Source organism: Lipophrys pholis, assembly GCF_963383615.2.
Source record: "Lipophrys pholis genome assembly, chromosome: 15".
Taxonomy (NCBI): Eukaryota; Metazoa; Chordata; class Actinopteri; order Blenniiformes; family Blenniidae; genus Lipophrys; species Lipophrys pholis.
Window position 1 is genome coordinate 21,938,283 of NC_137642.1, and position 23,254 is coordinate 21,961,536.

At 44.3% G+C, this 23,254-nt stretch overlaps 1 protein-coding gene across 1 annotated transcript; it reads left to right on the forward strand.

Moving 5' to 3' along the window:
* The first annotated feature begins 609 nt into the window (after positions 1 to 609).
* marchf5 (membrane-associated ring finger (C3HC4) 5) lies at positions 610 to 23,005 on the forward strand. The gene is made up of 6 exons (XM_080481963.1): positions 610 to 1,042; positions 12,496 to 12,698; positions 21,642 to 21,772; positions 21,982 to 22,165; positions 22,273 to 22,439; positions 22,576 to 23,005. Exons 1-6 carry the CDS (start codon positions 999 to 1,001, stop codon positions 22,690 to 22,692), a joined length of 846 nt encoding a protein of 281 aa, XP_080338089.1. The 5' UTR covers positions 610 to 998; the 3' UTR covers positions 22,693 to 23,005.
* The last annotated feature ends 249 nt before the right edge of the window (positions 23,006 to 23,254 follow it).

A 23,254-nucleotide genomic window follows, 5' to 3' on the forward strand; every position in this document is an offset into this window, starting at 1 on the left:
ATTGCTACCAACTTCCCTAGTTGTTAACTTGTCCTGGGTCGTTGGGAGCACGAGCACAAAAGGCACATCAAAACGTGCAGAACGTTCGAGAATAGATCCCTATGGGTTTTGTCAATGATTCGGCTAACCCTTTCCGACTAAATTGCAAACAAGTGTGAAAAACTTCCCATACAACGTGGATGGGAGAGACATCTCGTGGAGGATATCAAGGAGATCAGCATCATGGGAGAGGCAGGCACATAATATTTCCTCTGGAATGTTCTAGTTTGTTTTTAATGTTTCATATAAATTAATAAAAAATAAATAAAAAAAGGATTAAAAAAATTAAGACTTACTTTCTGTATAAAGATTACGGAACTTCCGGTATCTATTTAGAAATGGTGGTGCTCCTGGTTCGCAAATCAGTACCTGTCGTTCACATGCGCACAAGTGTGTACGTGTACTATTATATTTATACATGAGCATAGAACAGTATCTTAATACAAATTGCTTTTGTAACGATACTTGATAACTGTTTGACCTACATAATAACTGTTTCCTACACATTGCTACAGAACTACATTTCCCATCCCGGAGGTGACGTGCCCTCTGCGGCGCGGGCCTTGTTTTGATGACGCAATCACGCATCGGCGTGCTGCGTTCCCTCAGAGACGGCCTGTCAATGGAGTCAAACGGTCACGTAAAATGAGGCCGTAGCGCACCCAAAGAGGATTTTTTTACTCGAAATAGCGCATCTCCTGCAGATAAGTGTCACCAAGGCTGCGATAACTTCACAGACATGATTTTCAGCTGAATAAATAGCTCGTCAGTTGCCGTGTCAACATACAGGCCTGCGCAGCTGGTCGGCGTCAGTTCCGTAGCTAACTTGTTAGCCGTCCGGCAGCTGCTGTAGATTGACAGGCGTGGCTTTTTTTTTTTAATGTTTTATCCGTAACGTAACATATTTTTTTTCCTCCCAAGAAGACGGCGTCTTAGTGTTTTTTGTCTTCTTCGCGATAATGGCGGAAGAGAATGCCGTGGCCATGCAGCAGAATCTGGACAGGTCAGTACCAAGTTGGAGGCTAAAATGCTAGCAGGCAGCTACACAGATTTACGATGAATCACAGCGACTGTCACAAATCAAGATCACCCTTCTTGACTTAAACACGAGAAAACTTCTCGATAACAACGTACAGTTGTTATTGAAGGACGGCGAAACACTCCACACTCGGTGCATCGCAACTTTATTGGACTGCTGTGTCGTGCATCGTTTATTCCAGGCGCCCCTTCTACTGGCTATTTGCTTTCAATAAGTCGAGACTGTGTAAGGGAGCCCCTAACAACACTGTTGAAATACGTTTTTTTATTCACAAATAATCAAAAGGTCACGCTGTCAGGTTTTCAACATTAACGTGACCTCCAAACTCTTGATCCAGAGACAAGGGAGGGGGACTGCAGTGGCATTATTGTCACGCTCTTTGTGTGATCATGTCACTGGATGTGGAAACTTTCACTTTATCTCGTGCTACATGAGAAACTCAATGCTCCTTTCCTTTGGCAAGTGTGCTTTCACTCACCTTTTTAATTGTATGTTTTAGACGGACAAACGTGCATTGAGCAAGAACACTTTCTCGCCTGATATGTGATTGATAAAGACCTTTTGTGTGAATGGTGTGCACCAACAACGCTTGTGCAGAGTTGTGAAGGCAAAAACCCAACCGAGCACAGGTTGCAGTTAAAGAAAGTTGAGATCTAAAACAAGAGCAACGCATCAGAACTGTTTTGCAGTACAAAATCAAGCTGAAACTTGAATAACACAAAATAAAAGTAGCGTATATGTACTAGCAATTCATATCAGGATGTGTCAAAGGGAGTAAAGTTGAATCTTTCTCCAGGCAGTATAAAAGAGAATGTGAGCTTTAGCCAAACACATTTAGTTTTATGTCTCTGTATTAAAATGCCTCTAATTATTTCTTCTTGAGTCTCAATTGTCTCTCAGATCTAAGAAGACAGAACTTGGCCTTTAACACAGTTTGTCTGATATTGCTTCTGATGAATCTTAGTTTTCAAACAGAATTCAGAGGGTAAAATCAGGTGTGTGCTTTCAGTGCATTCAGTTTGACCCTCTGCATCATTCGTTGGAACCACACATTTCACAGTAAACAAAAACCCCACAGTCCATCTTTATGGATAGGTTAATAAGAGAGTAATGCCGAGGACTCCCAAGTCTTAAGCGGTTCCCAGTCGTTATCACACCAAAGTTGAAGTGTAACGGGAGCCACACTGAGACCACCTCTGAAGCCTGGAGTCAGTGTGGAAGTGTGAAGGTCATGTTCACGCTACGTCCACACTGTGTTCCGTCCCAAAATTATACAGGTTCAACTGAGACATGGCAGCAATAATAACACCCCAAGTCTTGCAGGATACTGATGTTCATCTGCACCTCCACCCTTGAAAAAAATGTTTGATGCTTCTTCACGCTGGATGGGAATCTCGTCGAAACTTCCTCTCCTGATTCTCTGCATGATCATTTAACTTTATTTGACTTCACTAGCTATGTTTATATGGCTGTGGTTATTTTGTCAATCTGATTGTATTCTCTCAAATTCGAGGATCAGATTGTTCTGTTCCCATTAACACTTAATATAGTAATCGAAATGTTTTGCCAAGATGCACCAGGACTCTATTCATTTCAGTGGCTCAATCCCATGAAGCTTTGCACTGTGCCGTTTATGACATGCGCGCAGAATACCTCGAAAATACCGGTGTTTGTACGCGGCCATGTCATGACGTTAGTTGAACTGACGTCACAGAGATGCGCGCAAAACTCAGATTGTAGGAAGTAACCCGATGTGCCGCTTACATGGACTATGACGGGATCACAAACAGGACTACACCACCGCCTAGGAGCCGATTGTAATTTTAATCTGATGGTGCAAACATAATCAGATTGAAGTGTGGTGCAAATTTAATCGGGTCGGCATGTAATCAAATTACTTTTGTTCCATGTAACCACTGCTACTGTCAGGTCTGTGATGGTATGAGTGTTTATGGTGGTGCTTTTTAGTTCAGAGTGACTTAGCGATATGGGAAAAAAAATCTAAATGTTTCAGCCACAAGTTAAACACTTTGATCAACAAACCAACTGACCTCTTCATCATAAAATTAGCTGTGTACTGAAGTACTTTACTTAGTAGAACATTAAAGGAAAAAAAAAAACAATCTGATGAGAGATGCACACTCATACTTAACAATTACAGATATGAGTTCTAAGGTTGGATTGTTGAAAGTAAATTTAAACCAAGTCAGGGTTGAAACTTGATATTATGAAGACATTTGTGTATCGCTGTCGAAGGTTATCAGTTGAAATTGTCTGGTATTTCCAACTATTTGAGTTTTTCATTTTACTAATTCCTTTTCCCACTCGTGCCCTTAGATGACCACAGAATTAAACGCAACAGCCATACTTGTTTGGTGATCTGCTGATTTGAAACACAAAATACGATGTCATAGATTTAAAGACAACAGAAAGCTCTTTTCTTTCCGTCCTAGAGCATAGATTGTTCCAGTTAAGCGATTTGTGAAGGCAATAAGCATGTGTTTGAACCTACTTTCTAGCTTAACCTGCGATCACGTTTCCTCAGCAGCAACACAGTGTTTCAACTCAGTTTAGTTACCAAGGCTAACAAGTATAACTTGTTTCGCAACCATTAGAAATTCCAAACACACACCTAGAGATCAAAGGCTGGACATTTGTGAAAGAGGCTTTTTAATTATTAGGACTACTCAAACTTCATTTGAAAATGAGCCCAGACTTTAGTGATTTCAAATCGTTTCTGATTTTGGTGGTTCAACAAGAGTTGGCAACTCGGTAGTCTGAAACTAGTGGGCAATGTCGCTGTGATTTAGCACAGTAATGTTGATAAAGTGAAATCTGCTGGGAAACGAATATAACTGTTCCTCTATGGCAATTGTTTTTTTTAAAAATTCACCTCTCTTTGGACAAAGACAACAGGCATGATATGCATTTTTTTTTTTTTTTTATCCATGACTAAGCAGAGTGTGGCTGCTGCAACAATAGTTTCACATTTGTGTGACATGTACGCCCCACAAATAGTTGGCAGCATTAGAAAGCTCACGCCGTTTTCTACCGAAGGCACTTGTAGGAATCTGACTTTGCTCTTTGTGTAAATATTGAATGCTGGACTTTGAAAGCATTTCCCAAGCACGTGGTCTAGTAGCAGAACGAGCAGAAGAGCATGTGAGCTTTGTTTTTTTTGTGCTTTTGTTGACTGGGTGTGTGGCGAAGGCAATAACCCCAGACCGGTGTTTGGGGAGCCGATAGCAGAAAGATGTATGCCATGTCCCCTTGCTCCTGTACCCAGCCTCTATCACTGACAAACACAAGGTTCCACAGGCTCTTATCTGGGGCTGCCACAAGCAGCCAGCTGCCCCTGCAATGCAGTGTTTCACAAATAGATATGGGAGACACTTTTCAATCCAGCCTGACCCCCTTTTTTTTTTTTTTTTCTCCATTGGCACCACCCTCTTCATGTCACACTTCTCTTGTCCAGATTGTTAATCCTGTTGCGCTCAGCATGACTGCGACAATACACACATGCTGTATGTGTAGATATATAAACACTCATGAACCATACAGACAGGATTTTAACCTGGTCAAAGTAATTATTTGCAGCAATATAGATATACATATTTTGTTAGAATGTACTGAGAGAAAGTTTCTTTCCCGTAAATAAAAAAAACAACACAAACTTGGGAAGGTTGTTGTTTTGTGCTCGGTCATGTGCGTAATGCAACAGAAAGACGCTCAGCTGTTTAGCAGCTGACTTGCCTTGCTTGAGTAACCTGTGGCTGGCATGAATATCCTGTAATGCATAGCATTAACGTCAGCCTGTGCCAAATAACACAACTCAAAATAGTTCTGAGGCTCCGAGGTATTTAAATCACTAACTGTTACCCGGAGGCCACCCTGGCAAGCCGAAGGTTGTGCCTCATACCTTTCCCATCAGCCCTCCATAGTTTTTGGTGTTTTGAACTTGTGTGAGTTGCACATAAATAATGTACTTTCAACAAACATGAATTGTGAGTTATGTAAAAACCGACATTAATTCCCACAAGTGGTTCACCTTCTGCCTTGTTTTTCATTACTTTTGATCGAGACACAAGCAATAATTTAGAATAAAAATTGTATTATTGAACCACATTTTCAGGTAATGTAAGAATTAAAGAGAACTGCTTTTTAGTTCCAAGTGCAAAGACGGTTCCAGGCTATATGTTAAGATTTGTGTTTGAAAGCCTCTTAACCCGTCAGCAAAGGCTATTTATTGCTTATGGATTCGACATAGCTATCACTGCTGTTTTTAATGACATAATGAGAAACACTGTGGGAGACGTTCCAGGACGGCAGACCCTGAACTTCTCGCTTTGGACACCAGCCACCTTGGGTGAAAGAAAGCATAAACAAATACCTTTTCCTGGATTCTCAAGCTTGTTTTGAGGAAATAGAAAATACTGCATGTACCAGAAGTGTACATATTTGTTCTGGAGTATCTCGAGGCTGTAATACAGGAAGAGGCTCCTGTGTTGGTCGACTCAGCAGTTACTTTTGAATCATTGAAACGAGATAATACACATCTAAGACTAGGATCGTGAAATGAAAGTCACAAGACTTAATATGTAAAGTTTTGGGAAGTCTCTGCATAAAGTTTCAAAGTTTCGTAGCTTGATCTGATGTGTATATATAGTCACCATTTTATCAGCTGGAGGCTGGGAGACGGTAAAGTATCGGACTACCCAGTGAGGCAAGCAGCCATAGTTTTTATTTAACACACTTGGACAGGACTAGTTAGTGATTGAGTGGAAGCAGTCAGACATGGAGAAGCCCTCCAAGGCCTTAACCTTGCTTTCAGATCTTTGTTGACTAGAATCCGGCCCTTTGTGCCGAGGAACCTCCAGTTTTCCCACAGTCACGTGACCGTCGCCGATTGAAAGGAGCCTTTGTGGTGCACCGCTTTAAGAACGGGAGCCTGACTTGTGAGACGATGAGAAAGTAACGATGTCATCACACTCATCTTTGTAAGAGAGTGTCAATCACGTTGGCGTTGTGTATTCGCTCATCGCACTCTTCTCGGTGACTGTGTGGTACAGTTATGTGCTTTTCTCACTTATCACAATTACATGATGACACGTGATGCAGGTTTCTTGTAGAATAATTGGTGCTGTTTCTCTGCTCTTGTTGTGTCAAAGCAATCTGCTAGAATTAGGTGGATTCAGACTCGGAAACAGCAAAGCTCTGCTTGATTTTGTTGTTCTGGCCTCTTGATCTTGTGTGAGGGTGAAATAGCCTCAGTGGAGTTCAGGCATTGAGCCATAATCTGATCTTGTGTTGTTTGAAGGACATTTTGATTTAAACCATCTCGGCCTTTTTCTGAGTAATTTGGTGATGTTTGTTTATATTTTTCCTGTAGTTAAATATACACAAACAGGCTCTGCTTGCAGGATTACTGTTGCTCATAACTGGAAGAATCGCCAGCAAGCAATGTTCCCAACTGCTGTCTTTTATTTTTATTTTTTTTTTCCATGTGAAACTGTAGGAATCCTCTGCGTTCAGGCGACATTTTGTACATGTGCAGCCTCAGCTTATCTGCCCGAGTGTTCTGTTAAACAGCTCCGAGGCGACGGCGAGCTGGAGATTAAGGTTTCATGCAGGGGGATCGCATTTCGGTGCCGTTGTATTGGGTCCCGTCATGCTCAGGGGGCCGGGTTACAGGAATAAGAGCCAGTGAATCTAAGGTAGCTCTGGGTTTTGTTCTCCGTTGTCGAGCTCCTGTGGAGACATCTGTCCACTGTTCTACTCAGCTTCTCATCTTCATGTTTTATCGTGGCTTCATTTGCAGCCTCTGAAATCCTCACACTGTTGGCCCACATGATGACTTTTATTTTTTTTAACCCATTTCATCCCTGCAGTGCAAAAGAGGGTAAGAACTGGACCAGTCTGGTGCAGGGACATGTCACTGTTTGAGGCAAAGAGAAGCGGGCCGTATATATCCAGCTCTAACTGTCAACAAGGTTTTGAATGGAGGGTAGATGCTTCACTTATACTGGGATTCAACATGTCAGCCCATCGTGGTCCTTTCACCGGACATGTCACTTGAGCACCTCGACCTGAGGACTCGTCTCCTGCATTTCCATGTTTTATTCAGCATCGGGGAGGATTGCAGAGTCGTTTGCTGCAAGCGGGCACTAACCCGGGCAAATTATCCAAGTTGGCCTTTCAGTGTTTGACAGAAGACCCCTCGACACCCCCCCCCCCTCCCCCGCCCCCCCCTCCTCCTCGAGCCTTCTGTGGCACACCTCGACCTCAGTATGATGATGACAGAATGCCACAGATTTGGCATCCATTATTCAAATGTGGGAGCAGGATGGTTCAAATATACACAGTGCTCCGTGGGGGATTTGCTGAGGCAAGCTTTGGAGCAACACTGCTGGTTGTGGATCGCATAAAAAAGGTCTAACCTCACCCTGCAAAGCCCTCTCTGGGGACTTTTTAGTGATGGTTATCCACATCATCTCTAGCCAGGTGTGTTGCAAAATTAAGAGATTTTTTTTAAAGCACATGTTCTGCATGCGGCCAAAACTGAGTGTACATGCTGCATGCAATACATTTTAACTCTCCCAATCTGTGGTTTCCTCATCAAAATGTGAAAATAAATGCCAAATGTCAGTTTGCATCAAGACTTCTCAAGAGATCTAAATACTTGACTACTGAAGTTACCCTTTGTACTTAATTTGTGGGGAAAGAGATTAATTTATATTGAGCCAAACGAAAGTCAACTCGTTCAGCCATCCAGAGTGGTCCTTTTTGTATTTGGCCCCAATGATAATTGCCTACGTCTGAATTACAAATGGTCAGTGGGGAGAAACTCTGAGAAAAGTAAACCTCGACCAATAGAATTACATTTTAAACAAAAAAAACATAGAACTTACCTCTTATTGTTGAAATGCATTCCTACAAAGCATAACTTGGAATAATATATTACATTTTATGAACAATCCTTACTGTGATTCATGGCCAGTTTTGACAGAAAATTTGAACTATGATTTTAACAGGTTTTTTTTACGCCAACGTATCACAAGCAGACACATGAAGGGTATGTACTTCTTCCAACAGCTTCAAGTATCTCAGGTCCCACAGCACCTCAGAGTAACCTCCAGGAAACTACAGAGCAAAACTGGATTCCCGCATTTTCTCCGAAGCCCATCGGTGATTTAACAAACACCCAGCTGTGTTGATGTTTTCACAGAAATACAGGGCAGCTGTCTCCTTCTCAGTCATACCTGTTGTTAAAAACAGGAACTGGAACAATAAATGTTAGATATGTCTTATCGGGTCAGCACAGGCAGCCTGCTGTCTAAACCCTGTCGGGAACGAGATAGTAGCCTGTTTGGCCCCGTTTTAAACCTCCTACCTGCAGGATTATTGCAGCAGGAACACCGTTTAAATGGTTAATCTTGAGATTGAAAAAACAAAAAAAAAAACTTAATCATCCTCTGCGGTGCGTATTAAGGATTGCAGTAATGTGAACTCTGAACATTAATCCTGCATTTCTATTTTTAGTCGCCCAAATATCCCGATATGAATGATAACCAGAGTATAATCACAGCCTGAGGGGGAAAAAATAGGCTTTTCTGTCTCAGTCTGTCTCCACATTGAATGTGCGCCAGGGGTTTATACGAGGTGTGTGTCTACTAATCATTTTTTCATTCATCCAGTGAAATGCCAACTGTTCAAGGTTCAGTGTAATTATGAAAATGAGAACATAAATATCACAGGCAAGCAGTCCAAGTTGAAAATGGGTTGAAGGCAGTCAGTCGGCCTCCTGAACCTGCGGGATCTCCCAGCAACATGCTGCTCCGAGCTTTAATTAGGTATGAAAGAGGCTTCAGGGAAAGTCTTGACATTTTGGGGGATGCATGTTCAGTTTTTTTTCTCTCTTTTGTGTTTTATTTGTGTGGCAGGCTTTTTTTTTTTTTTTTTTTGTCATTCATGTCTTTATTCCTTTAATCATATGCAAACAAGATCCATAAACACAAAACAACCAGAGTAGATATTCAACAATTATACTGATAGTGATGCAGCCGATTAGATCATCACACTGTCACAGTAATGTTACAAACAAGAAAGCCATCCCATGACCTCTTAAACGTCTCAACATCAGCATTGATCCGAGCCATCATGTGTTCATTATGTACTATCCATAATCTGAGGATCACCCAGGCAACCGTGACGAGTACGACCTTTATCACTGCAAGGTCATATTTTGATATATTGGGTATTTCAGTTTGGTCTCCCAGTAGGTATAATCTTGGTGATGCTGGTATTGTTGAACCCACCCACTTCCCTATGTATTCTAGTACCTTTTTCCAAACTTTCCCTAATTGCGTGCATAAATGTTCCCATTTCGGTCTGGCATTTCCAGCAGAGGTTATTAGCCATCAAACCCAGTGTGTGAAGCTTAGTGGCTGTGAAATAAAATATATGTATTAACCTGTACTGACTAAATTTCCCTCAAGCCTTTTTTTGAATATATTTCCCAGTATTTGAAAATATTTTTCGCCAGACCTCATCACTCAGGTCACACGTCAGGTCTTTCTGCCAGGTGATCCTCAGATTTTTGCAGATCATTTTGTAACCCATTAAACATTTTGTAAAACACAGCTGCCCTCTGTGCTATACAAGGTAACTCCAGAAATTCCAATACGATTAGTGAATTGGCTCTTAGTCGTACAGTCTCTAATCTGTAAGTACTTCCAAAAACTATCTCTACTTTCCAAATTATATTTATGGTTAAGATCAGAAAAATAAATAAACCCACCATAGGCCGTCTATCTTGCATATCCCTTTTTTTAAACCATTCTTTCCAGTCGACAGTCCTTTTCCCCATCTCTATGGCAGGGCTGTGCCACATTCAGGCATATGATTGCCTTAAGCGTGACACACCAAGCATCCTGTGTACTTCTCTCCAAGTTCCCCTAGAATAGGCCAATACTGGATTTGAAAAGTAATCCTCTCCATTAATAGTTGATCAAAACAAAAGTACATCCAAAGGCTTGAAGGGACTTACTAGTTCCTACTCAATTGTAATCCAACTCTGTTCTGCTTTAGTTTCCTTCCAGTGTTTAGTGAATTTGAACATTTCAAATGCAAGATTGTAAAGCCTGACATGTGGTAGAGCCATTCCTCCAATGTTCCTTGGTGACCACATTTTCTTTATGTTGATGATTGGTCTTTTCTTGTCCCTCAAAAAGTCTTTGATAATCCTCAGATTGCTTAAACTGCTGTGGTAATATGCCAACAGGCAACATCATGAAACTATAATTCAGTTGTGGGGCGACCACCATTTTTATAACATACATTTTTTCCCATAAATTAAGCTTAAATTTTCCGATGGGATTTTTTAGTAGTTATCAATGTATGGAGTTGGGTCTCCATTCGGCAATAGCCTGTGGAATGTGGGAATTGACTTGTTTGTTGACGACTATTTTATTTATATCTAACTTTCCAAATGTAGTTGTGAATCTGTCCTAATAGGTGACTTCATATCGGAGCTCTGTAAAAATCACTCCTGCTCCATTTATCGATTTAATTTAGAAGTTTGTGGTTTTCAATTCTGGATGCTGCAGATTTTTTATTTTTTTAATGAATTATTCATGTCTAACCCATGACTCTCTTTACTGGTAGATTGCAGCTAAAATAGAAATGTCACCGCTCTGGGTTGCTGAAGTTGGCCACATGCAGCGAGGCGGAGGGGCGGCTCTCTCTTCCAGCCACTTGCATGCCGCTGATTAATTATGAAGAAGCTATCTAATGTCCCAGTCGGAGATGTGCTGTGGTAAGGTCAGGGAAGTCGGGTATCAAATTACCTCCCAGATGTTGAGCTGACATGGAGCGGAAGAAGGCCCGGGAGGGGGTGTTGTTCACTGGAGGGGGGGGCAGTTAATTGGAAGGCACACCAAAAGTTGCTGAAGACTCGTTTCCTGTAAGCGAGGAGGCACGAGCCTTTTGTCAAAGGAAGAACAGAGAGCCCTTCACTGTATGTGGGGAGGTGACTGTGGGAGGAGAGGAAGGAAGGATGTGTTGGGACACTTGTGGGTGGGAGGGTGGGGGGGGCTGATAAATATGGTTTGGCTGGAGGCCAGACTGGAGCATTTGTCTGGATGTTGCACACAAGGGAGAGCAGTGTGTCCTCGGTTTGTCTGCATACAGCGTCCCTCTGCTGCTCACCCCGGTTGTGGAGGAGAATATTTTTGTCACACACAGGGATGCCCTGATGAATTTAGTCTCCTGCAGCAATGCAGTCACAGCGAAAAGCAATGTCGGAGGAATGCAGGCCAAGCTGGAGGGAAGATACGATCTAAGCCCACAGAAGCAGGAAATATATATGGCCTGCCAGTCTTTTTTTTTTTTTTTTCCAAGTAAATATTTGTTAGGGCAAATAAAACGGGGGATTTTAACATTATAATGTGATGCGCAATATCATCTTCTGAAAACGCTTTGCCTTGTATCCAAATTAGGGGATGAAGGCTCCGTTTGTTTGAGCGAGTGTATGTGATCGTTGAACAGTTCTGGCAGTCCTCTCAGATATGCAGCTTGTTTGTTTGTAGGGTTTATGTATTGATCTGATTTCACACAGACACATGGGCCCAGGCTGATGCTGTGTATGTGAATGTATGTTTATGAAAATGAGGCCACATTTGCACATGGCCAGGTATTTACAAAAACGGATATTTTATGTTTTCAAAAATAACATTGTTCAGATCGGATTGTTTTATAATAATAATAATTTCATTTCCACCACCCTGCAAAAAAAAAAAAATTAAGATGAGCATACCAAACTTATACCGGCAGTGTAACCAGAAGCATAAAGCCTTTGCTCCTCGACATAATAGAGTATTTGTGATTGTAAATGTAAACAAGCCGAAAGCCTTTGCATAAAAACAATTACTGCTTTAACAGCATCCATCGTCATCGCAGCAGCCAAACTGTAATCACAGGTAGCTTTGTTTATTTGTAAACGAAAGGCCCAAATGCATTTAAATATCACAGATTTTGCTTCGTGTAAACGAAACCTTGGATCACCTCTTCCGTCACTGTTTTCCAAATGCTGAAAAATGGCCCTGCCAACACTTTTCTCAACAACAACTCCCAATAAACCCAAACCTTTGACTCGGGTTTGGAATGACTTTGTGCTGCTGACTGCTTGCTTTTTGACTCAAGGGGAGACACGGAAGATTACATTAGTCTCACTAGATGTCTTTCACGCTTCTCCTTCACACACACACACACACACACACACACACACACACACACACACACACACACACACACACACACACACACACACACACACACACACACACACAGTCTTTTTTTTTTTTTTTTTTTTTTTTGAAGTCTTCCACCTTCTTATCCAACCTGTTGATTGTTTGTCTCAGGAGCTGCTGGGTGTGCTTTGCCACAGACGAGGACGATCGCACAGCAGAGTGGGTTCGTCCGTGTCGCTGTCGCGGCTCCACCAAGTGGGTCCACCAGTCGTGCCTGCAGCGCTGGGTCGACGAGAAGCAGCGGGGCAACAGCACGGCACGCGTGGCATGCCCACAATGCAACGCAGAGTACCTCATCGTCTTTCCCAAGCTAGGTGAGTCCGCTTGGCACAGGAAATAAAGCAAGGGCTGGTAGGAGCGCCATATGAACTTCACTTAGATTAGATTTGGCCTTGCAGTGCAGTTCTCTAATCTGGACTAAAAAGGGCTCCCCACCAAGGACTGAAATGTCTTTGTTCACGTTTTTACTTTATATAGATGGCTTCTTTTATGGAATTTTCTGTGTGAAAAATTTCCTGACACAATGTGCTTCAAAGGTTCACAATATTACCACCCTTTTATAACGTTAAATGTTGCTAGAAGAAGGTATTTCCGGTCTGTCACATCCTGAGTGTCCCTGTCAACATTCCTTTCACTTCAGTCAATTTTACTCTAAATTCATTTCAATACAATTTTGGTTTGCATGTACACCCCACGACATTTAGCAATGTGTGAACCCACCCTTTAAAGAACACAAGAGAACAAGAGAAAAACCTGCTCACCCTCGTCCTCAGTCGTCCTGCCGGCTGAACTGTTCAGCCGGTATGTCAGTGACTCAAGTTTCAGCGGAAACTTGTGGAAACGGTCCACACAGTCACAATGATCAGTGTCAACTGTGACTGTAAACAGCTTCACGAGTTGAAAGTCGGTCGCATGAGGATCCGGCACATCCCGGATACAGGATGAGGAATATTTGAAAAGCCGCATGTATTGGATTATGACCCTGCAGTATTTAGTCTGTTGTACAGCTTGGTTGAAGTACGTGATAAACAAACATTATTGCTTGTTTGCCAGTTGCCTTTCGGCCACACACTAGATTGAGACGCTGCCTCAGAGTTTCTAAATCTGACTTTATTTTCTGCACTGTCAAAACACCAGGAAGACTCTCATTTTCTGCCAGTTGTGGCCACTGAAGCAGTATTACAGAGCAAATTTCCATGTAAACAGACTGCTGAAGCTCCTCTTTGAGGGCACTTTTAATAGCTGCTGCCTGTAACCAAACGCAAAGCTTCTGAGAGCAATTCGGTTTGTCTTGCCTGAGTGCATGTTTATTTACTCGGGAGCTAGCATCAGTTCTGTGGCGATCCGGGTAAATATTTCCTTTCAGCCTGACTAGGAACAGAAGAGCGCTCACTTGTTGTAGCGTCCATGCTTCGAGCTGACGGACCAGCAGCTGCCTCAATTATCCCGACACGTCAGCGTGACGAGGGCTCCGATTGTTCCCAAAAGCTCTGACTCACATATAATGAAAATACACCATTATAGAACTGGCTTACTCAACCAGAACCTGCTCACTTTTCTACTGCAGATCCCTTTGTGGCTTGTGACCAACAATCTTCATAATTTTCCTTCCACGAACAGACTCCCCGAGCGCATCAGAAACGATACCGTTGACTTTTTTTCAATCCGTCAAATGTGGGAAGAGTTAATGGCACACCTTTGTGACTTCGTCACCCATCGGCCTCTGGCACCACCAGCTCGACCTCACATGGAGAGAAGTTGCAATTTGAGATAGAAGCTGAATGTTAGACAATGTAGGGCTTGCGGGAGGCCGGGGCTCTCTGGTAAACAGGTTCATGTATATTTATAGCGACCAAGGCCGCGCTGTCACTCACTGCTGTGCTACAAGCAGAAAGTTTCAGCTCAGTCTCTTTCAGTGTTACCTGAGTACGTCTCTCCATCTCGCTCTGAGAGACCATCATAGTCTGCCTGTTTTTTCATCAGCCTCTTCCTGTGTTAAAGATGGCTGTTAATTGGCTCACGCCTCCCAATAGAACTGATAATTGGTTCTATGTTAAGAAATGTGCATCATGACACGATTCCAAATTTGTTTGTTTTAAGTCACCAATCGAGTTAGTTAGTTGAACTAGAAGACAACCTCTGGTCTTCTGTTATGATTATGTCAATTAGTGATGGTGTAACAACAGCTTTTAATCTAATATATACGTATGAGAAGTTATATTACTGTCCAACACATTTTTTCCAGTGAGTACTAATAAATGGTAAGTGGATGATATTTGCATAGTGTCTCTTCCTGCTTATGTAATCTCAACTTGCATTTACATACAAATTCACCAGTGTCACTTCCTTGCCGGGCTGCACCACATAAGGGGAAAATGTGATATGTGAGCGTGTATCATTCGTGATAAATACATTTACCCTGGAGTACATGTTTGTTCCCATTAGGAGCGTTTCAGAAGTGGAGCAGTTTGTTTTGGCCATTTGCAGTGTGAAAAAGCCCTGTCGAGGACTGAACGTACTGATGGTGTAGGCTTCTTTGTCTTTTTGGATTTTCAGTGTGTAAATCACGCAAGGAGCCCCGACGGTCCACTACAGCCGTCTCCTCGTGTGCTCGCTCTCTCAGTTCAACTTCCTGTAACGCATCATAAGTGGAGCAACGTTTAAAAGAAAACAGTGCGTCACCAGTAAAGAATAAGTCTGTTATTCATTCAGCCATCTATTTCTAATAAGGATGCGATTCAGTGAACCTAAGGTGAAGCTATTCCTGACTGGTTGCCAAGCAACATGCTGAAGGGACGTCTGTACTGTTGGCTACATCACACACATCACAACTAATCTCTCGGTTATGGCCACGCTGGATATTCATGTGCCTTTTCCTCCTACTCAGTGTGGGCTTCAAGCGGCGGGATTGTTGCTATCAGAGGTTAAACAAAAACAAAAGTAGATGAAATTATTGCAGCCTTTTCAAAAGAGGAGTTTACAATCGTGTTTGTTATTTAAAGCCTGCGTTACACTCGCACGCTGTTGCAGAGAGACACATTATGAGTTTGGCCTCCATTTGACAAAGCAGTGTTTAAAAGCATCAGTGTTTTCTTACACTGTGCCGCATAATTACACCGTTTTTGTCGGTCCTTTCTTTGTTTTTTGTTGAAAGAGGCGAAGTCTATAAGGAACTTGTTGCCCACAAGATAAAACGATCACCCTAAGTTCCTGGTGCACGCTCAAAGACGTCGTCGTCCCTTTGTCAAACCGCTTTGGCATGCCCACGTAGGGCAAACGTTGAGCACCGTGATGAATGGCCAGTGGGTTCATTCTGAAGGAAAACTTCCTTTTCTCTGTAGCTGACGACCAGAGTCTCACACAGGACTTGTGCCACCGTCACTTTATTCACCGAGGACTTAAAATAACCAAGCGGAGGAGGCTCGTTTAACTTTGGATCCAATGTGTGTGATGTTTTGGTTTCATTTTGATTTACATGGTCGGCTGTGAAAGGGACCGGAGTTGGTGCCTCGGGATGTTTTGTGGACATAACGCCACAAGAAGGCACACAAACGGCTGAAGGAGCTGATTTAAAGGTGGTTTACTTCATTGGCTTCGCTTTGGTTTCGCTCCGAGGATCCAGATCTGACGTTGGTGAACTAGATTTCACATATCAAACAAAGCTGGAAAACTGCATCTTATTGTTTATTTTGAAGGCTCCTGTATTTGTGTTTTGGAGGCAGTGGATGTGTCGACCAGCATTTGCCAAATGAAAGATTAGAGAGGGGGTCTGTAACCTTTCTAAGCCCTTGTTTACGTAATAATGCTTAAACATTTAAATGTCAAGTATTGAACCGAATTGCTTGCAGGATGTTATTATCATCATCATCAATTCCTACTGTCTCTTCAGTACATCTCTAGTGCATGAAGGTCCAAAATGGGAAAAGTCATTTGTTTATAGAGGCACAGCAAACACTGATGTGTGTGTATCAGGTGGTATCACATAAAAAAACTGTTGAAGCAGACTTTCTTTTATACGTCACACTTTTGCAGTGCGCAGACTTGGACGTTGTAACGTATCAACTTCATGAATACATTTGTGTAACTTCACCAGTCGAGGTAAAAATAATCTTAATGAGAAGCAAGTTTGACAAACATAATTTGAGAAAGTTGATTTAAAATACCATCTAACAGTGTTTAAAAACCTTTAACAAGCCAAGTGGGTGATTTTGCTGGTAAGATTTGTTCAGTTTAAATAAGTGCTGCATCTACTTTCTCCAAAGCCGAGTTTGTTCCGGGTTTTCTTCCCCATAGTCTGTATGCGACCTGAAAAAGGTTCATCCCCCCCATGGCCACAGCGCTCGGTGCCTAAGAGGCTGTTCCAGCAGGGGGAAAAGCACCTTTTTTTCCCTTAATCCCATTAGCAGGTGTCAGACAGAGGTGGTGAAGACGGAGGATGTGTCTGTGAGACGGGGAATCTGGGTCACAGGAGGAGCGAACGCTGCGCGGAGGGAGATGAGTGGAGAGACGCTGTGAAACCGCAGCCGTCCTCCAGCGTCTTCCTGCCACTCGCACACGAGGCCCCTGTGACTAGGACGCCACTTTGTATGAACAGGATGTACCTCCGACTCACTCCATCCAGCGGAGTGGCGCATGCAAGAGCAGGATTATTCCTTCATTTACATCCGTGGCAGATGTGGGTCAAACTGCACCTGTGCACTTTTTCTTTCTTCCATTGTGGCTGCAGGGTGCAGGGTGTGTCCCGCCATTACAGGACAACATTTCAGAATAGTTTTGTGTTTACATGTTCGCCTGTTTACACGACAACGGAACCCGAGCTTTTTCTAAAAAGTTCCTCAGGAGCCGTTTCCAAAAAGCTGCTGTTTCTGTGACTCAGAGGAAGAACTGCAATGTTCATGGATGTTATTTGTGTCTTCTGCTTTTCTTCTGTTCTGTTCAGTCTTTGTGAAGCAGATTCCTGTATACTATGAAATTCACTGATTGATGTAGACATAAATACCAAAGTATGGTCGATGAACGATTTATCTTTTAAAATTTTTGATATTGAAAATGTCGGATTAGAAACATAGCAAGCATCCAGAGCCGTGGCCTTCGTATAAAAGCCAGTAGAGAACCATATTGAAGTTGGATTGTACGTATTTTACTAGCGTTTACCTGCTTTGGCTGAAGATTCCGTTGAGTCTCCTCCAGTAGTCATGAAAAGCCTCCCACATATGCATTCGTAATTTGCAGACTGCGAAAGGCCTTGACGATATCTGCTTTTATCATAAGTCATTTGAAAGGATCTTACATAAGAGCACATCTTTACTTTGCTCTGAGGACTTCAGACCTGGGCTGCAGGATACTCTGGGCTTTAGCACTCTCCCCACGGAGCGGTTCAGCATTGTCTGTTTTGCTGCATCACTGCTGCAGTGCTACTTTCTCATTTTTTTCTTGCAGCTCTGCTCTCTGTCCTCGACGTGTCGCTCCCCGATGGTCGAGCTTCTCGTGATGCAGTGAGCCAGTGAAGTTCCCCTTTTCCAAAATGATTTGGTGTCAGAAGTTGGGTTGCGTGCGGCCGCTTTAATTAGCCCTCAGAATAAAAGTGGCGACACCGACGGCAGCGCCGACTCTGTGGTGGAGTGTGTGGAGTGTGTGGACAGGTAGAGATGCAGAGTCGCTGGGCCGCCGCCACCGGAGTGATTTTCCTCAGGGTTGCTGCTGAGACCAGCTTATTTCTAGAGGCTTTGACGAGAATTACTCTGGTTTTGTTGGCTCCCAGGTCGGGACCCCCGGCCTGCTACTCGATGAGATCGCCGGGGGGTGGTGTTGGGGGGCGGGGGGGGGGGGGGTTCGGGTCCACAGCACACCTTCTCTGTTTGCCCAGGTTTTGATTGCTTTGAGTGAGTCACGACTCGGGAGGAGAGGTGAGAGCCAGCGAGGGAGCTGATGCTCTGGCCCGGCTCTCCTCCCACCAGCACCTGCTGCAGAGCCAAAGCCAGCATATCACGCTAATTTGGCCGGCGATGGAACTCAGGAGGACGCCGTGTCCTTGCCGCTCCTCCTTCAGCGCCACTCCTAAGAGAGAGAGAGAGAGAGAGAGAGAGAGAGAGTAAACAAGCTGGTCAGGATGACTTGCCAGCGAGCATGCCCACTACTGAGGAATCCACCCCCCCTCTACACACACACACACACACACACTCCCATCTCCTTGACGCCCCCTCCCTCCTTCCGTTTTAATTATCGTAATTACAGGATCTGTTGCCAGCGGCCGAAATGAATTGCTCAGTTCTCCATCCTGCCAGCGGCCATTTAGGGCGACCCAGTTCCCTCCGGCCACGATGGCGTAACGCTCCGGCCGGAAGAGATTCCAGTGCTGTCATCAAAATGTTCCGTATTAATACACTCCAGCACAGTGAGGTCAGCCCGGTCTGCAAACACAGGTGCTGCTGGAGAGGGGGGGGTTAATCCCAAAAAAAAAAAAAGGAGACGTGGTCGAGGTGGAGCTGCTGCATTAATAAAGACTGCAGCAATAACTTGTGCTGTGAGTTTTAAAAGCAACAGAAGCGTCTCTCTCCTCAGTGGGCCGGAGCGCCGCAGTCTGAAGAAAAGGAGACTTTGCCTGTTTAAAATGCTGCACAGAGCTGAAAGCTTCTTTTTCTTTTTTTTGAGAGTGAACGCAGTCCGCTGTGGAAAAAGGTGAGTTCCAAACGGTTCCACGGCTTCTGGCCGGCACTTTAGTGGGAACGTCGTCACGGCGGCCGCACAACACAAACCGCTTAATAAAGTCCGAACAATCATCCCCCTCCTCCTCCTCCTCCTCCTCCTCCTCCTCCTCCAAAAACCCCCCAAAAAAACAAGTGTGGACTTATTTATTGTTTCTGGGCCCTTGATGTTCCAACACGGCGGCTCTGCAGTGGCTGTTTTCTGAAGGCTGGTGAAGTGAATCAGCTCAGGTGTATTAAATCTGCCCACGTCCTGAAGGATGACTCGGCAGCCTGAAACAGCAGCAGCACTCGTCTTTAACTTTAAGTGATGGATGCCTGATCTGCCACAAGGTCACTCTCTTTTTCTTCTTCTTTTTTCCCCCTCTGTTTTCACTACACAACAACAACAACAGCTTAATAGATTTATGACACGAGCAGAGAGAAAAGTCTTTTTCTATCAAGTCTGTAGCAGTGACTCAACATTTTTTCTGTCGGCGGGTATGGCTTCTCCCTGATGCTGGAAAACGTGACGTCTCACTCGCACCACAAGGGAGGCAAGAAGAAAGTTAAAGAATCGAAAGAGAAAATGAAGATTCAGTAGTTTGTTGGTGCTTCATAGTTTCCGAAACTGAAAAAAAAACACAGAAATCTCATCAGTCACACTGAACCTGCATCGATCAGCCGCCGCCACACAACGTGAGGAGACCTGACCCAGAGAAGAGCTGCCGAGCGATCTCTAAAAAGTACAAGGAATTCTCTGTTAATTATGATAAAGTGCCAGAATTCACCATTTCTTTTCCCTCAGTCTGATGTTTTCACGCTTCCTTTTGACTTTGATATAATCACATCAAACTACGTCTGGCAGCACGCCGGGATCCACTTTTTCTTCGTCTTCAAGTGAAAATCTAATTGTGTTTTGTGTCTCGATTTACACGACGGCGTTGCTCGGAGCCACCGGAAAGGCAGCTTTCTGAAAACTGTTCCCACGGTGGAACTTTTGGAAAACAGTCATAAATATTTCTTCTGCACAAATAGATGAACAATAATGACGTTTTTCTCCATAAACAGACGTGGTTTTTAAAACGTGAAACTATAATGTGAAAATGAAGCTTCGTGTCAACCGGACCGTCGCTGTCCTCATCAGACAAAATCTTTCAATGACGTCCTCATGAGAGCTCCCAAACTGCTGTCGTGTTGCTAACAGGACGTAGCCGCGTCACGCTAACGGACACACGGAGTGCAGATTCAGGAAACGTGTCGTCTTTAAATGTGAAGCGCAGCGACGTGGCTTTGTTATAATTCACATGATGTATAAAGCAGACGGAACCTTCCGGCTGCCGTCGTGGTCGCCAGAGCTTTGTTGAGGTCTGTGACTTCAGATTGGGAACCGCCGGTTAAAAACCTCGAGGCTTCATTGTTCTAAATTAAAAAAGAAGAGATAAGTTATCGGGTCTGAAGAGAAAGAACCATAAAGTAAATCTAATCTCTTTATTGTAACTCAAAAAAAGTCTCCGACGCTCCGTCCGACGCTCCGTCCGACGCTCCGTCCGACGCTCCGTCCGACGCTCCGTCCGACGCTCCGTCCGACGCTCCGTCCGACGCTCCGTCCGACGCTCCGTCCTGCTCCAGATGATCTAGTAACTAAGATGTTCAGCCTGAACTCCTAACCTTCGTTTAACTCGTGTTTACAACTAACTCGGCTCCAAGTCCAGACCCATTAATTTATTATTTCCTAGAAGTGTTGATGATCTTCCCATTCAGCGATCTGGACCCATATGGTTGTTATGGGGCCGATAACAGGATTTAAAAAAAAAAAACATTCTGATAACCGATGAACCAAAAAGTTTATCTTCAATCTTTGATCTTTTATTCCAGGCAGCAGATTTTTTTATTTTTCATTTGGTTCTTTAATGAAGTTTTCATTCACAAACATAAAAGCCGATGTTTTATTCTTCTACGTGTACGGTCAGTTTAGTGGATTTTTAACTTGATATGGTCTTAAAATTAAAGGTCAAATCAAAGGTGATTGTCTGAAGGAAAAACCTGGCAAAACAAAGTACAGAATACTATTTGCAGTATATTGTTGGGTAATCAACGGGTACCAAGAGGACGTCTTCCAAAGTGTTTAGATGTTTTCTTTCAGTGGGAGTTGACAGAGTTCAGTTCTGCCCAGTGGTGCCCCCCCCCCCCCCGAGCACGTGGACGCTCAGGCTGACTCAGGAAATCAGGTTGTCTTCCTGTAAATATTGCATGATTTCCCCGGAGTCGTCCTCGGAGGAAGCAGCGGAGCTCTTCTCTCATGTCGCCACATCGATCGTCTTTTCTCTGGACGGAACTCGGGAGCTCCACCCTGAACGTCCACAAGCCTCCAGCACGACGCCCCGTCTTCGCCCTTAAAGTTCAACATGACTGCAGCCTTGTTTCATTGTTCCTCACATCAGATCCATGAAACCTTCAGTTCAGTTTAACCTGGTGTGATAAATCACTTCTTCTGTTCTCCCATGTAAACATGTCGACTCGTTCCAGGAGTAAAACTCATGAACTGTTTTATTTTGTTTTGTCCTCCACCAGGTCCCGTGGTGTACGTGTTGGACCTGGCCGACCGGCTCATCTCCAAGGCCGGACCCTTCGCCGCCGCCGGCATCATGGTGGGCTCCATCTACTGGACGGCTGTGACGTACGGCGCCGTGACCGTCATGCAGGTACAGACACACACATCCTCCTCCACGTCTTTGCCGTCCACACCTCACAGCTGAGCCGGGGTTTTAGAATCCCCCCCACTCTGGGACCCGTGATAAAAAAAAACGCTTTGGGGTTTCTAAAACGCGCCTCGTGTGGATGATCAGTCAAAATCGGTGTGTTTTACATGAACCGCCCCTCAGTTTTGTGTCCTCCGCCCCCTGCTGTCCAGGTGGTGGGCCATAAGGAGGGCCTGGACGTGATGGAGCGGGCCGACCCCCTCTTCCTGCTCATCGGGCTGCCCACCATCCCCGTCATGCTGATCCTCGGCAAGATGATCCGCTGGGAGGACTACGTGCTGCGACTGTGGAGGAAATACTCCAACAAGCTGCAGATCCTCAACAGCATCTTCCCAGGTCCGACCGAGAACATGGACACCGTGACAACTCGGGACTGGAAAGTGAAATGTCAGTGACAAAATGTGTCCTCCCCACCCCCCCCACCCCCGGTCTCGTCCGTGCAGGGATTGGCTGCCCTGTCCCGAGGATCCCGGCGGAGGCCAGCCCCCTGGCTGACCACGTCTCGGCCACACGGATCCTCTGCGGCGCCCTCGTGTTTCCAACCATCGCCACCATCGTGGGCAAGCTGATGTTCAGCAGCGTCAACTCCAACCTGCAGAGGACCATCCTGGTACGGTGGACACACACACACACACACACACACACACACACACACACACACACACACACACACACACACACACACACACACACACACACACACACGTCTTCGATGTGTCTCAGTGTTTCTCTTCACTGTGTCTCAGGGAGGAATTGCCTTCGTGGCCATCAAAGGAGCGTTCAAGGTTTACTTCAAGCAGCAGCAGTACCTGAGACAAGCTCACCGCAGGATCCTCAACTTCCCCGAGCAGGAGGACGCCTGAACACACACGCACACACACGCGAACGATATAAGAGGACACGTGTGATTAGATGTTTTATAACATTGGCTCTACTGTTTGGGCTTCGTGTGTGTGTGTATAATGTATTCCCTCTGATTTCTCACACACACACACACACACACACACACGGAGTGATTCCAGGACTGTTTGTGCAGATCTGCGGCTCCAAAGCTTCTCATCGCAGACGTGTGATGGACGTTGACTGATTAACTTTTGATTTTAGAAACTATCGCAGGAATTCTGTGACGGACAACGAGCCAAGCTTTGGACATAAAGTTGTTTTTGTTTGGATGTTTCAGTTTTGTTTTTTTTGAAGCGGGGGGGGCGGGGTGGAGGTGTGTAAAGGGTCAGTTCAGCCAAACAGTGACTCAGCGTATTAATTTGATGTAACGACTCAGCCGGTTCTCCGTCAGGCTCAGAAGTAAATATTTAACCTCTCCACCCAAATCTGCCAACAGATGTTAAACTGTGTGAACTGTCCTGTAAACTCTGGTTTCTCTGCGCTCGGTTCTGTGAATAAATGTATTTTTCCAAAGTGCTGTGC